Source organism: Citrus clementina, unplaced genomic scaffold (genome assembly GCF_000493195.1).
Source record: "Citrus clementina cultivar Clemenules unplaced genomic scaffold, Citrus_clementina_v1.0 scaffold_6, whole genome shotgun sequence".
Lineage (NCBI taxonomy): Eukaryota > Viridiplantae > Streptophyta > Magnoliopsida > Sapindales > Rutaceae > Citrus > Citrus x clementina.
Genome location: NW_006262139.1, coordinates 13798681 through 13815379, shown reverse-complemented (window position 1 = coordinate 13815379; position 16699 = coordinate 13798681). Strand labels below are relative to the sequence as shown.

The following is a 16699-nucleotide window of genomic DNA, read 5'->3' as shown; positions in this document are numbered from 1 at the left end:
GTTGGGAAAGTGGTCACCCTTTGCCGGGAATTAGTTGAAGAATATTAATTGAAGTTTTCACCAACTGTTTATTGCTTTGATTATACTGGTAGTAGTTCTTCTACTAGATTTACAGGGGATTCTTATAAGAAAACAACCAAATGGATGACAGGTTTTCATGATTATGTAAACAATGGAGATTGTGCAGTTGTTGCAGATGAATTAGATTCATATTTGGATGAGAAAGTTATATCCCGGATGGAAGATTTTAATATTTTAAGTTGGTGGAAGACAAATGCTAATAGGTATCCTACATTAGCTCGAATTGCTAGAAATATTTTGGCAATTTCAATTACAACAGTTGCTTCTGAATCAGCTTTTAGCACCAATGGTAGAGTTGTGAGCTCATACCGTAACAAACTTCATCCAAGCACATTGGAGGCCTTAATGTGCTGTCAAAGTTGGTTACGAGCTTACAATAGTAGTATGAGTTTATTTTATATTGTAATTATATTATACAGTTATTAATATTTGCACTTATAAGTTACATTACTTATATCATTTTCATTGTTTTAGGGTTTTAGGTTTGAAATCTGAGGCTATATCTCAATTTGCCACATTTCTCGAGGAAGAACATGAGGAGTAGGACGAGCAGGAGGTAAATACTTTTATTAAAAATATTAATTAAGTATCTACATTTATTTCATTTATTTTATTGCCGATATAAAAATAATTTTTTTCTTTTTATTATAGGATTATGAAGATTGAGTCATTGGCAAAGATAATTATTTTAATAATTTATATTTTGAATGTGACTTTGTAATGGATCAATATTAATGTAAGATATATTTTGAACTTTATTTTTATCTGAATTTTTTATTTTAATATGATTAATTTAAAATCAAAAATAAAAAAAAATGTATTAGACTATTAGTTATTCGGGAACCGGAGACCTTCGGGGATCCCCTGTTATTATTCGGAGAGAGAATGTGAATTCTTTCAAGCAATTCTGACGAGAACAGGAAGGAGACGGGAACATATACAAAATATAAATGAATAAATATGGAGAGATTGGTCCCCTCCCTCGTCTCCCCATTGCCATCCCTACAAGATATTTCAAGATAAGGAGGTGGCGGAACAAGCGTGAAACGCATGACTTAAAAATAATTCTAAATAATTAATTAAACACAACTTTCAAGAATTATCCAAAAATGAAAATTAGTAAGAAATAATAGTACAGTAAAATGAAAAAATTACGCAACTGAACACAATCACAGATTATTCGAGACAAAAGCGTGAACCGCCTTAATAATAATAATAATAATAATAAAACAACTGAAGAGAGCAGGGTGAGATAGATAGAGAGATAAAGACCGGAAGGCGAATAACAAAATTCAAGTCATAATTTATTAGTACGTATGTATTATATTATCCTTAGTGTTAATGGTGATGCAGATGTTTTGGCAATTAGGGTTTTGAAGAAGTGAAATGAAATCGTGATATTGAAAGCAAAGCTGGGGAGTGGAAGCTCTCGATTAAGGGAGTGTTTGGGGTCTTGTGGTGACTGGCTTGTACGTTACTGGCGTTCTGCTTCTGATTCTTCTTCTGAAACTGAAACCGACATTATGGAAATCGATTCTCCTCCGGATTTCAGTCCCCCTAAGCCTCGTGATCGAATTGTACGGGTACGATTTTCATTTCAATTTCTTCGTTTTCTAACCTTTTTTTTTTTTGGAGTAATCAATTGATCCGTGATATTGTTATAGAATGTTATATACGGAAATAGAGAAATGGCACCCATTTCTGGCTCTAATATGTGCATTTCTATTTATAAAAACAGAGGCTGATAAATATTGGAGTTCCGGAGGAGTTCCTTGATTATTCTGGAATTGTTAATTTTGCGAAGAATGATAAGTCACGGATACCAGAGCTGGTATCTACTATCTTGCCTCCAGATGAGGAGGTGGCAGAAGTTATACAAGATGCCAAGGCCAAGAATAAAAAAGTCTCGGTGGGGCCAAATATGAAAGGGAGATTTCGTGAGAGCATGTTATGGTTACAATGGTTAATGTTTGAGCGTGAACCTGAGAAAGTTTTGAGGAAGCTATCAAAAATTGGGCAGCGTGGTGTTTGTGGGGCTGTTTGGGGAAATAATGATATAGCATATAGGTGCAGGACGTGTGAGCATGACCCGACTTGTGCTATTTGTGTTCCTTGTTTTCAGAATGGGAACCACAAGGAGCATGATTATTCAATAATTTATACTGGTGGTGGATGCTGTGATTGTGGGGATGTCACAGCGTGGAAACGTGAAGGCTTCTGCTCAAGACATAAAGGTGCAGAGCAGATACAACCCCTTCCAGAGAAGTATGCTAACTCAGCTGCACCGGTTCTTGATGCCCTTTTCATTTATTGGGAAAACAAGCTCTCATTGGCAGAATCTGTAGGTCAGGAAAACCCTAGAGCGAGTGATCATGTTGCAGAGCGTAGGAAGCTTGCGAATGAACTGACGTTTGCAGTGGTTGAGATGCTTTTAGAGTTTTGCAAGAATAGTGAGAGTTTGCTCAGTTTTGTTTCCAAGAGGGTGATCTCTGTCATTGGTTTACTGGATATTCTGGTCAGGGCAGAGAGGTTCTCGAGTGATGTGGTTGTCAGGAAACTGCATGAGTTGCTCTTAAAACTGCTGGGAGAACCAATCTTCAAATACGAGTTTGCTAAAGTATTTTTATCTTACTATCCAGTTTTTGTGAAGGATGCTATTAGAGAGCACAGTGATGATACTATAAAGAAGTATCCGCTGCTCTCTACATTCTCTGTGCAAATCTTCACGGTCCCAACTCTGACTCCCCGACTTGTTAAAGAGATGAACCTACTGGAAATGCTCTTGGGATGCTTGAGAGAAATTTTTGATTCTTGTGCTGGAGATGATAGTTGTTTACAGGTAATTCCTCCCCCCTCCCCCCCCCAGGGTAATTGCAAGAATCATCATATGTATATGCATGTCCAATCCTTAAGATGACTTTGGCATGGACTCTTATATATTTTGAGGTTTATCGCATTTATAGGGTTTTCCATAACAGGTATTTACTATAAATTTTTATGACACTTTGCTATTTAAATATTATCAGATCTTCTAAAGGGAGAAACAGCCTCATATGTATTTTATCTTTTGTAATTTTTCTCTGGAGCAAAGGAAGACCTACATGATCAATAACACCAATTTTTACAAAAATTACAACACATGAATGAGTTTAATTTGAATGGTTGAGATTTGAAACATATCAATTCCTAAGGTGTATTAATTATGCCTGTGGCATGGTTTCACCTAGTCTATTGTGGAACTCATTGGAGGAAACAAATTGCTAAGTTTTCAGTGGATAGGAGTATTCCTGTAAATTTCTGAGATGGATGTCTTGAAATATTTGTTTTATTAGGGTTCTCTTTCTTTTAAGTATAAAATTTCTATTCACTATTGGTTTTTCTTGAAGTTTTAGATTTCATTTTTTTCCCCCTTATTTCTTGGTCTTAGCATGGGTAGGTGATTTGTAAAGGTATATTAGTATAAGAAAATACAGAAATCTTTAGGTCTTAGATACATTTTTGTGATTATGCTGATTGAATTGTCAAGCTACTAAGATATTGGAGGATTTGCTGTTGTATGAGCTGTTGTGTATAATATCTTATTGAATTGGTTTTAAATGTGGAAGGCATTCACTTTGTTATGTTTAGTTGTTTTTCTTCCAGTCTGTTGCCCGTAAATATATTGTCCCATTTATTAATGATTGTTGGTTTTACCTGCTGACGTGAAATATTTATATGTTGTTGACGTTAGCTGTTTGAGTGTATGGGTATCCATGCATTGCATCTGCACATGTTGTGAGGAGTGCATTTTAACAGGTGGAAATTTGAGGAAGAAAATAATTTTTTTACCTCCTGCAGTTATATGCGTAGATAGATGGGGGAAACTGTTGATTCACCTCCTTTTTCATTGTTTGTTTCTTCATGAATTATGGTCCCTTATCTGCTTCCTTGTGTGAGTGTATGTATTTGGTATCCTGACTACTCATATTTAAGTTATCTATTATTTGGAAGAGGGTTGGGAGGAAAGGTGGAAGTGGAGTACTTTTAGGTTCTGACCACACCTCTCCGTCTTTCTGCATCTAATTGGAACTTAGTAGCGGGTGCTGCTTTGTACCGTCGTTAACTAGTATTCTGTTCTGGAGTTATTGGATGAATCAAATTGTATCATTTAGCTTATATCATGGTTTTTATCTTAACTTTGGTTCCTGTAATGTGGCACCACTTTTGGAATTTCTTATCAACATTTTATCTGTGTAGTATGTGCAATATGCTTATACTTGTAGAATTCCTTGGTGGTCCATGGGCTGGCCTTAATTTGCTTGAACTTGATTTTAGACCCTTAATTAATCCAAATGAATTCTGACTGGTAGAATTTATTATGCAATTGCATAATTTATCGATTTAAACTTTGTGAGTCTACTTAAGTATTAAGAGCATTGGTCTGACTTTTTTCTTTTGGATCTTTCTTTTTCATGGTTTGCCCTGTTTATTTCAGCAAATTGGTGAAACGTAGGTATTTATGTGTATATGCCAAGGGTAGCATAAGGGAAATGTCATATTGTACTGAGTTTTGTATGCACAGTATTTCTTCTGTGAATTTCTAGTTTGGTTTATAATTAAAATTTTAGGAAAGAAAGTAGCTCATCAATCAGCTTACTATTTAGGACCATATTCAATGGAAATGCTGATAAATTCTCTGGCATTTGTTTTATTTATGCATTTTTTTCCTCTCTGTCAACGTGTCTGTTTCTGCTATCATTTCAGTTTGATGTTGCATTTTTTGGTTTGATTTGACAAAGTTCGTGGTATGCACTTTGCAGGTTGCAAAGTGGGCAAATTTGTACGAGACCACTAATCGTGTGATTGGAGATATTCGATTTGTTATGAGCCATGCTGCAGTTTCTAAATATGCGACGCATGAGCAGTTAAATATCTCAAAAGCTTGGATGAAACTCCTAACATTTGTGCAAGGAATGAACCCTCAGAAGAGGGAAACTGGCATCCATATAAGAGAAGAAAATGAGTATATGCATCTACCATTAGTTTTAGATCATTCTATTGCAAATATTCAACCTCTTCTGGTGGACGGAGCATTTTCTTCTGCTGTTGCTGAAGAGACACGTTATGATTTTAGCATGTACAAACAAGATATTGGTGATGGGGACAGCCTAAGGCATGCCAAAGTTGGACGCCTTTCCCAGGAAAGCTCTGTATGTGGTGCGATGGGGAGGAGCAGTTTATCTGCTTCTACATTAAAGGCTGATGATGTCATATTTGATGCTGTTTCTGATGTTTTACTTCCTCATTCTGTAACATGGTTAGCACATGAGTGCTTGAGGGCCATGGAGAATTGGTTGGGAGTCGATGATAGATCTGTTTCTGTTAATGATATATTGTCTCCAAATGCCAGCAGAATTTCAGGTAGTAACTTTGTTGCATTGAAGAAAACATTATCTAAGATTAAAAAAGGTAAGTCAATTTTTAGTAGACTTGCTGGTTCAAGTGAAGTGACAGCTGGTATTCAGGAAAGTGGTGACCTGGATAATGCTACAAGTATGGGGAAGGAGAGTAAAATAACAATCAGTGGTGAAAGAGATACGGCTTCCTGGAGGTCTGCTGGTTTTAATGATAGTGAAATGGAAGGAGAATGTGCCACAGAATTAGATAACTTACATGTTCTGAGTCTGTGTTATTGGCCTGACATAACGTATGATGTTAGCTCACAAGATGTATCTGTTCACATTCCATTACATCGATTACTTTCCTTGATTATACAAAAAGCATTAAGAAGATGTTATGGTGAATCTGCTGCTTCAGAGAGTGCTGATACTGGTGCTGAAAATCCATTATCAGCAGTCTCGTTGGACTTCTTTGGGCATATCCTTGGAGGATGCCACCCATATGGGTTTTCTGCTTTTGTTATGGAGCATCCTCTACGAATTCGGGTATTTTGTGCCCAGGTTCATGCTGGAATGTGGCGGAGGAATGGAGATGCTGCCCTGTCATCTTGTGAGTGGTACCGTGCTGTTCGTTGGTATGTAATTGTGCTTTGTATATGTTGGATTTTACTTTTAAAAAGATAACTTCATTGTATTGTCCTTCCTTTTTTTTGAAAAGTAGGCTGGGGGTTTGCTTATGAGATTTCTGATGGTTCTCGCTCTTTATTTTTATTTTTTTGTTCTTTCCAGGTCTGAACAGGGTTTAGAGCTTGATCTGTTTTTGTTGCAGTGCTGTGCTGCATTGGCCCCGGCTGATCTGTATGTCAATAGAATTATAGAGCGCTTTGGGCTGTCAAACTATCTTTCTCTGAATCTTGAACGGCCTAGCGAGTATGTGCCATTCTACAATCAGCCTAATATCATCATATGTTTTGAACTAGTTTTCTAGCTGTATCGGAATGACACTTTCAAAGTTAGGATACAAAGTTTGCACCCAGCTAATGTGGCACCAATAGAATTTAACTATTTGGATGAGAAATGATAAGACCTAATAACAAATTATTACTTGAACCTATTAGATTAGTCTCACATCATTTGCCACATCAGTTGCACTGCAAACTTTGTATCCTGTCTTTGTAAGCCTATCGTTATTGTTTATTTAGATGTCCCTTTCTTTTGGTGGTTGCGGCTTCTGTATTTTATTGTGGTTTTGGAGAGGAATCTGATATGTTATTTATTAAACAATATTGATGCTATGTTAAAGATGTTAAAGATCTCGATGTTTTCAGGTATGAGCCAATTCTGGTTCAGGAGATGCTCACTCTTATCATACAGATACTCCAAGAAAGGCGATTCTGTGGGTTAACAACAGCTGAAAGTTTGAAAAGAGAGTTGGTTCATAGGTTAGCCATTGGAGATGCCACTCATAGTCAATTGGTGAAATCTTTGCCACGTGATCTCTCCAAGTTCGATCAGCTTCAGGAGATTTTGGATGCAGTTGCTATGTACTCACATCCTTCTGGTTTTAATCAGGTTTGTTTTGTGTCTCAATTATCCAATTATTTTTTCTCTGTTGACCTTTTTTTCAATGGGACATCCTAATTTTTTCTTTTTGGATATCATAGGGTATGTATTCATTGCGATGGTCATATTGGAAAGAACTAGATATTTACCACCCTCGTTGGAGCTCACGAAATTTGCAAGTTGCTGAAGAAAGATACTGCGTTTTTGTAGTGTCTCTGCATTGACCGCTCAGCTGCCTAGGTGGACAAAAAATATATTATCCTCTTGAAAAGCATAGCTGGCAATAACTACATGTAAAAGTAAAGTAGTCCTTCAAGTAATTCGTGCGGTGCTATTTTATGCTGTTTTCACTGATAATCCGACTGATTCTCGCGCCCCCTATGGAGTTCTTTTAACTGCATTGCACTTACTTGCATTAGCGTTAGACGTCTGTTTTCAGAAAAAGAAGTCTGGTGATCAGTCATGTGACATTGGAGGTTCAACTCCCATATTAGATTTTGCTAGTGAAGAAATTGCTGAGGGATTAAATAATGGTGCTGGGAAACAAAGCTTGTTGTCACTTCTTGTTTTCTTGATGGGGATGTATAAGAAAGATGGCGCAGACAACTTTCTGGAAGCAGGCAATTGCAATCTTTCTTCTGTGATTGAAAGTTTACTGAAAAAGTTTGCTGAGATTGATTCTAGATGCATGACCAAACTGCAACAACTTGCACCTGAAATTGTCAGTCATTTGTCACAATCTCTTCCAAGAGATGATACTAGTGGATCATTTTCAGCTTCTGATAGTGAGAAACGCAAGGCAAAAGCTCGAGAGAGACAGGCTGCAATATTGGTGAGATATTTTGTCTTTTTATTCTACTGTTTTTGAGTTCTGCTTAAATAAAAAAAAAAAAAGGGCCAAAGAAATCTTGGAAGAGAAATGATATTTAGGTAGCGTTTGTTTTTTCATCTAAAATCTAAATGAGTCTGAATTTTTTGTAAATTTGGGTGGGTCTGGATACAAATGTCTGAATGACATTTTTTTTAAGTATCTAAATATAAGTGACATCATGCATATTTTTATTAAGAAAAAAAACGAAACATAATTATTTGACGTTTATATCGTTATAACTCAAAACAGAAAAAGGATTAGGTTTTATAGTTTAGGAAATAAATATATTTAATAATGATATTTTTAGAATATAATATTTACTTCTCATTAAAAACTTTTCTCATTCAGATCAAAGTTATAAAAGTTTACTTTTTCTATTCAAATGTAAATGTCTGAAGACCATACATCAGTAACAAAAAACAAACAAACAAATTTAGAAAAAAAAAATTCTGAAATTAGTAAAATTTCTTACTTCAGATGTTTAACAATCAGGTTCTTAGTTTGAACTAATCCTTCCAGAATGGAATATTCGGATGAGTAGGGTGCTTTTATTCTTTGTTAATTTGAATCTTTAGAACTAAAATCGCAGGGGTGGATGCATTATTTAAAAAAAACACACACACACACACGTACGAAGCATTGTTGGTCTTGCTGGCATACTTTCTCACTTTTGGCCATTACTCAACCTGAGGTGAATGACAAACTTGAATTAAACTGGGTTTTATTTTGGCTGGCTAGATTCCTTTGACCCAGGTAAAAATTATCTTCTCATCATTATTTGATATGATATGCAGGAAAAAATGAAAGCTGAGCAGTTCAAATTTTTGTCAAGCATTAGTTCCAATATAGAAGATGCTCCAAAATCTGCTCCAGAGGTAACTAACTATGATGCTGAACATGTTTCAGAAGAGTCTGTACAAGATGTGTGTGCCCTTTGCCATGATCCTAATTCCAGAACTCCTGTCTCGTACCTGATTCTTCTCCAGGTAAGTAACTACTTTGTGCATCTGCCGTCGTATGAGCTCGTCAATGGACCTTCCTTGTTGAAGGATTTTGTATTGCTAAATTGCATTAACTGATTTCTTATTTTCCTTTTTTCCCTATGAAATAGAAATCTAGGCTTTTGAGCTTTGTTGACAGAGGTTCCCCATCATGGGATCAAGATCAGTGGTTGGGCAAGGAATGTGGCACTATTAGTGCAAACAACATGGTCAATCAATTTGGGACAAACACTCCTTCTAGTGCTTTGGGAGTAATTTCATCATGTCAGCTGGCCCAAGTTGCTGAGGAAGCAGTCAATCAGTTTGCCTACAATGGGAAACCTGAAGAAGTGAATGCTGTTCTTGAATTTGTTAAGGCTCAGTTCCCTTCGTTGAGAAACATCCCAATACCTTTTACATTCAGCAATGGAAGGAAGTGTACTGCTTCTAGCATGGAGATGTTTGAACAAGATCTTTACTTATCTATTTGCAGAGAAATGCGTAAGAATATGACATATCCAGATTTAATGAAGGAGGATGAAGAATGCTCAGTTGCTGAAGGTGGTTTAAAAAACAGAGGGAATTCTGATTCTTTCTTGCTTGGAAAATATGTAGCTAGTATTTCAAAGGAGATGAGAGAAAATGCTTCGGCTTCTGAAGTTTCTCGTGGTGATAGAATAGCAGCAGAATCTTTGGTTTATGATGGATTTGGCCCCATAGATTGTGATGGAATTCATCTTTCATCCTGTGGACATGCTGTGCATCAGGGATGTTTGGATCGCTATGTTTCATCATTAAAGGAAAGGCAAGTTCTCCCAACAACTGAAGGAAATTTGATTTTGTTGTTAAATGCCAGAGATTTATTAATCACCTGGCTTTTTAGCATTTCTCAAGATGATCTACTTGAGAATGTTGATAAGGTTCTAGAGTGGGCCATCTTGATAGGTTTTGCCCTCTTATGTTTCTTATTTGAGAGTTTTCACTACGTAATGCAGCTGCATCTATAAATCTACCTGCAGCTGTTATGTGTTTTGTGTGTTTGTATGCATGCATGTCGAGAGAGAAGGCTTAATATATTTTCTTATATTGCTTTCACAGATATAACAGAAGAATTATTTTTGAAGGAGGACATATTGTGGATCCAGATCAGGTACAAGTTTATATGTTGTTAATGCCATTGAGTATTATTATTATTATTATTGTGGCCTTTTTATTTTCATTTTTTTAGTAAACAATCAATGTTGTCCCCTGCTCCTGCCTCTGCCCCTACCACAAAAGCATTTGATCTCATTTACATTTCTTTCTGTCAGGGGGAATTTCTTTGCCCTGTATGTCGACAATTAGCGAATTCTGTCTTGCCTGCATTGCCATGGGATCTCCAGAGGATTAACGAGCAACCTACTGTTTCTGGTGTTGGTTTGTCGCTAGATTCAAACTCATCATTTACAACGAGGGAAGAGAATACTTCTCTTCAGCTTCAGCAAGCTGTGTCTCTCTTACAATCTGCTTCCAATGTAGTTGGAAAGGCTGATGTAATTGAATCTTTTCCCCTACTGAAGAATGAAATTATGGCGTCAAATGTTGAAGCTGTCTCTCGTCGGATGTGTAAAATGTATTTTCAAAACAAACTGGATAAGTTTTTCGGATCTGCTAGGGTAAACCCCTCATTGATCATGTGGGATGCTCTCAAGTACTCACTCATGTCAATGGAAATTGCTGCTCGTAGCGAAAAGACTTCCACAACACCAATCTACGATGTTAATGCCCTCGATAAGGAACTCAAATCTTCCAGTGGATTTGTGTTGTCCTTACTACTAAAAGTCGTCCAAAGCATGCGAAGTAAGAATTCTCTTCATGTGCTTCAAAGATTTAGAGGTATTCAGCTTTTTGCAGAGTCAATTTGCTCTGGTACTTCCATTGATAATCCTGGTGGCAGATGCAAACGAGGAGGTACATGTCCTGTTACTTCTATCCCTTTGCATGTAATTTTTTTAAGAGTGGTGCTTTTCGTCCCCTGTAAGCTTTCGTTTTTAAGCAAAATTTTTATTGCTTTTGCTGCTTCTTATAATTGCACTTAACCAAATTTGTCCAACTATTTCATTTTTTTAGCAGTTACCTTGCACCCCACCCCACCCTATCCCAAGTTAAACATATCCCTTTAGGTTTGAATTCATGATCTCCTGCTTCCATAGCAAGAGGTAATCCATTGGGCTATCCTTTGGGATCAAATTTGACCAATTTTAAATCTGTGAAGGTTCACAATTATTTCTGAAATAGTCAGAGGGAAATTTCACCAGATTCTTGTTCAGAATGGAAGAAGTTTCTTTTTTAAATAGGAAACACAGAAAATTTTATAGAAAATTCAAAGGGAATAAAGATTAGAATTGTGAACCAGAGGTCTACAAAATACAATCTTCTGTACAGTGTGGAACAACAAAAACTATACAAAACTTAGAAAAATGAAAACCTTGAAACCCTAGACAAAGGAATAAAAAATCCAAACCATCAAAATTAATCCAAAACTTAGAATGGAAGAAGTTATTGCTCACATAATGGAGGATAATGTAGTGGCCAGTGGGTGATGTACAAAAGAAAGTTTGACATTAAGAGAGTTATCGTAACCTGGGTATTGTATATTATTAGCCTGTTTGGTTACGGCCCCCAGTTTATAGTACATTCAAGAAATCTGTTTAATGGTCAGGACTGCTTAAATAGGGAAGTTCTTGCCGGATCCTTGAAATAAAGATTTCTTTCCTGACAAATATGCTTTTGAAGCAGGAGTTTAAAGGAAAAGTGACAGTCCATAAATGAGACAGACGTTTTGTAGAAATATGATTGGATATCTGCTTCGGTTTTAACTAATTTTGAAAAAAAGAATTCTATTTGTTCAAAATTGATCTCACACGTCCTGTGCTTCACAGGTAATATGTTAAGTATCTTGAAGCATGCTGATGTCGAAGTGTCATATCCTGACATACAGTTTTGGAATCGGGCATCTGATCCGGTCCTTGCTCGTGATCCATTTTCATCATTGATGTGGGTTCTCTTTTGTCTTCCATGCCAATTTATATTATGCAAGGAATCCTTATTATCCCTTGTGCATGTCTTCTATGCTGTGACACTATCTCAGGTGTGTTACCATCTCTCAGTTCTCAATATTAGTAATTTCAGTGTTCTCTTGGAAGCATATATTTTTCTTATTCCAATATGTTGTAATACAGGCAGTATTATCATGTTGTGGGAAACTTCAATCCAAGGTTAATGAGTTAGGTTTTTCCGATAGCCTGATTAGTGACATCTCCAAACTTTTAGGAGAATTTGGTTCTGCTCAGGAGTATTTTGTTTCGAACTACATTGACCCTTCTTGTGATATCAAGGATATGATTCGTAGATTGAGTTTCCCTTACCTACGGAGGTGTGCATTGCTTTGGAAATTACTGAATTCTACTGTCCCACCTCCTTTCTCTGATAGAGATCATGTTTTGGCTCGATCATCTCATGGTATCAGTGACATGATGGATAGCAGTGATGATGCTTTATCAGATCTCAAAGAAATACAGGAAGTGGAAAAAATGTTTAAGATTCCCTCATTGGATGTTATTCTCAAGGACGAAGTGCTACGTTCTTTAGTGTTGAAATGGTTTCATCATTTTTCTAAGGAGTTTGAAGTTCATCGGTTTCAACATGTTTTATACTCCACCCCTGCTGTTCCATTTAAGTTAATGTGTCTACCTCATCTCTACCAGGATCTTTTGCAGAGGTTTGTTAAAAGAGTTATTCATTTGATATGCTATTGATAGTTGCTTAAGAATTTTCACTCATTAAAAAGATGTTGTTTGTCAGGTATATAAAACAGTGTTGCTCTGATTGCAAGTCTGTTCTTGATGAACCTGCTTTGTGCCTGTTATGTGGTAGATTATGTTCCCCAAGCTGGAAGCCATGCTGCAGGTATGCTGTCCATCCATCTTCACTTGGATTTATTAAGATAATGTGGTTACAGCACACACAACCAGACCTATTCAATATTAATTTCTTCTTTGATAGTATTATGTTTAAGGTGAACAACTATATTCCTATTTTAAAATTCCTCAATTGCTTATTTTTACCTTGAAGGGAAAGCAGTTGTCAAAGCCATGCAGTGGCCTGTGGTGCTGGTACTGGTGTATTCCTGTTGATCAGGGTATTCTCTGCTCCTAGCTTCAACAGGAAGCTAAATATAATTGTGTTATGTGTTTACTGTTGTGCTTGTTGTTTACTTGCTTAGATTACTAATAATCTTTTTTTCTAATAGAGAACAACAATTCTGCTTCAACGATGTGCTCGTCAGGCCCCTTGGCCATCTCCATATTTGGATGCATTTGGTGAAGAGGTAATTTATTTAATTTTGTTTTTGTGTGTTTGCACGGTCGTAAATGCTTGTTTAATGTGTATTCTGTTGCTATTCAGTCAGTATTTTCTCTTTTATTTAGCATGAAAACAATAAAGGACCAACAGAAGTTTGAACTATACCATTTTCTCCTTTCTTATTATGTCTCTCCCTTAGTAGTAAAAACTTTCTTGGAAATAATTAATTAAAGGTCAAAACTGAAACCACTCTTTGATTTGTCTTGAGAAAACTTTTGCTTACGCAACATGAGACATTTGGACCTGGTTCCATGGTTTATCCGAACTGAGAATAAATTTTAATGCTGAAATCTTGTATCAGATTTCATTCCAGTTGCACATAATCTGGTGCTTTTTTGTCATTACTATAGCTACTGTTTGATTTTGCGTCCTGTTCCTATGCTTTGTTTCTTTCTTTGGGTGCGCAGAATTGTATGGTTTTATGGCCAATGTGCATTACACTTGAAATTTTTCTGTTGCAGGATATTGAGATGCATAGAGGAAAACCATTGTACTTGAATGAAGAACGCTATGCTGCTCTGACGTACATGGTACTGAGAGTATTTGCTGACTTTTTGTTAATTCTTTTTGTTTCTTCAAATGAATTTCTGAATCTAATATTATAAATACTATGCTTATGTGGAACTCTTATATGCTCTATTGGAGGTTATTTTTATTTTTTTTCTTTTTCTTTTGTAATATGTTATTAACCATGTTTTATAGGTTGCTTCTCATGGCCTCGATCGGAGTTCCAAAGTGCTCAGCCAAACTACCATTGGTGGTTTCTTCTTGGTTTAGTTTGGGGTTCACGTGTACCAGTGTAAGGTCCTAGGGAATATCATTACTGGCACTCCTTGTTTTTCCACATTCACTCAACTATTTCACAAGTTCCCATCATTTACTTATGCTGAACATTTCATCTAAATTTTCTCAGGGGAAAAAAATGGTATTGCGAAATCCCAAGATTGCCAAGTTACTTGTATTTAATTTTATGGAGAATAAGCTCAGGATCTTGGATGCAGGGGTAAAATCTTATGAAGCGTTCAGCATATATAGGTCTGTTCATTGAACTTCTATTTGTTGAATTATTATTATTATTATTTTCAGCGTCTGGAAACAAACTCTTTTGTGGCATTCTGGCTGAGGAGAGCATTTGCACTTGCATATATATATATACACACCTAAAGTAATCCTATTATTATGCAAGTTAGTGTCCTCTTCACAGAATTGGCTAATTATTAGTTACTCTATAAAATTTGGAGAAAGCTATATTGCAGTTTTTTTTTTTTTTGGCCCTCTTGGAAGACAGTTTATTTTAGGCATCCAATTTGGGAGCATACAGTGATGAAACATTAAGAGATATACAATCTCTGATTGAGCAAATGGATATTTGGTTGATGAACCTGTAGGTACCAGGGCTTCCGATTATGCCTTCTTTATTGTTTCCCCCACTTTTTATGACAAATTACTGAATATGCTATGATTCTTGAGTTTAGATTGACTGTTGTACTGAATCTAAAGCTTCACATCTGCTATTTCTATCAAAGCTGTTTGAGCTCAAATTTCTTTTAAGCATAAACTTGTTTTGGTTACATAACACGGTAATAGAACTAGGTCATGTTTTGTGTCGTCCACGTGTTTACTTGTATGTATTTGCATAGCATTTATTGGATGCTTATTAGTTTAGGTCAACTGAACAGAAGCATTCCCTGAAATTTGTGATTGATGGATGAAATCACAGTCCTAAAGTGAGCAAGTTGCTGTTTGGAGAAAGGAAGAGAGTAAGTTCTTTGAAATATAAGCTTCTATAAAATGCAATGGAAGTGGGCGAACCTCAGTGTAGAGGTTGTTCGCTTATCTACTACCTATGAAACAGGATGAACAACTTTGAAGAGATGCACAAAAGCCTCTTAACGATGCCTAAAAATCATAGGTCATTTTTAGATGTGAGAAGAAAGCTCTCTGTGATTATTTGTAGCAGGCCAGACAACCACCAAGCAATTGTCTGCTTTGAGTTTCATGCATGTGTCTTTTGCCTGAAACATAACTGCTAAATATAGAGAATCCAAGACTTGTAAACTCTACAAGGCTAGCCTTTGCTTGTGATGTTAGATGTGACAGTCTCCACACAAAGAGGGTAAATTATTACGTACCAATTGGTTTCAGGCAGCTCTGGTGCCATCTATAATATGGTCTGTGGCAATAACCACACGTTAAAAGAGTAGCTTTTGTTTATCAGTTGAACAAAAATAACTTTAGACTGACGAACAGCGAGGATGGAAAGAGTATGGGTTTGATGCATAGAATCTGTTTGTTTGACTGAAACATTTCATGGTTCTCATCTATTACTAATAAAAAATACTGGATGGAGTCGGATGGTACGATTACACTGCTGCTTACCCATTATATTGTAGTCTGAACATGCTCTTTCCACATTTTATTGCTGACATCTGTGTGAAAATAAAGATCGCTTTATTTTATCATGAGCTGCTTGTCGAAGTTTATGCCGTCAGTAGAACATTTCTTTCTGATAATCAAACAAAGATTATGAATAGATTTTTGGTGTTCTTGGCTTGGTGAATGGTTTTCCTTTGTAATGTGTTCGAATGATTTTGAATAACTTATTAATTTATGTGAATTTGCAGGCACTTCAGATTTTCATCAGCTTGAATTTGAATGAATTTGGTGTACATCGACGGTCTGCTGCTGGCAAGTACACCTCCTCGGCTCCTCTCAATGGTTGTACAGTCATCTGTAAAGCTTGAAGAAACCGTTGCTGCATTTATATTTTGCGGTACTTCACTGGATTTTAGTCCATCATAACGCTGGGTGTATGTCATTTGTTTAATTGTGAGTCCTCGTTTTGGGGACGCAATTGTTTATTGTGGCGTTGGTTCTTCTTGAATCAACACACCTTCAGTTAAAGAGTTAAGAAGGCAAATGGACGGGGTAGTTCAACTTGTAAACATCCCTCCACCACCCCACCCACACCCCCCACCACCCCCCACACACACACACACACACACACACACACACACACACACACACACACACACACACACACACACACACACGCCCCCCCCCCCCCCCCCCCCTCCCGGCGGTGGAGCGGCGCGGCCCCAGCCAAAAACCTTTTCCTCACTTATGTAGCATGTCTTGTATATTATTATCAATGCTTTTGTTACCTGACAGACAAGTTTTCAAGAAAATCTGTTGATTACTGGGATATAGTTTAAGCCAATGATAAGTTTCCTTTAGACCAGGTGATTGGAAGTAATCTGGTAAATAGTAAGTATAGGTTTGATCAAAATGAAGTGTGTCCACGGTCGGGGGCGGACCTAGAACTTCTCATCAGCCTGGGCATACAATAAATTTTGTGCGAATGTTGGTGTATATAAAGGAGTTACAAGATACGTATATCAATTAACGCGGTATCAATTGAC

At 36.6% G+C, this 16699-nt stretch overlaps 1 protein-coding gene across 1 annotated transcript; it reads left to right on the top strand.

Moving 5' to 3' along the window:
• Positions 1-1215: 1215 nt before the first annotated feature.
• LOC18038502 (E3 ubiquitin-protein ligase PRT6) lies at positions 1216-16262 on the top strand. The gene is given in 20 exon segments (XM_024182077.1): positions 1216-1664; positions 1820-2920; positions 4881-6094; positions 6249-6389; positions 6788-7031; positions 7124-7217; positions 7220-7854; positions 8688-8879; positions 9005-9678; positions 9972-10023; positions 10184-10823; positions 11795-12003; positions 12095-12633; positions 12717-12821; positions 12987-13053; positions 13165-13242; positions 13739-13807; positions 13980-14076; positions 14191-14312; positions 15902-16262. Coding segments are annotated over 18 exon segments (6189 nt in total). The 5' UTR covers positions 1216-1604; the 3' UTR covers positions 14055-14076; positions 14191-14312; positions 15902-16262.
• Positions 16263-16699: the final 437 nt, after the last annotated feature.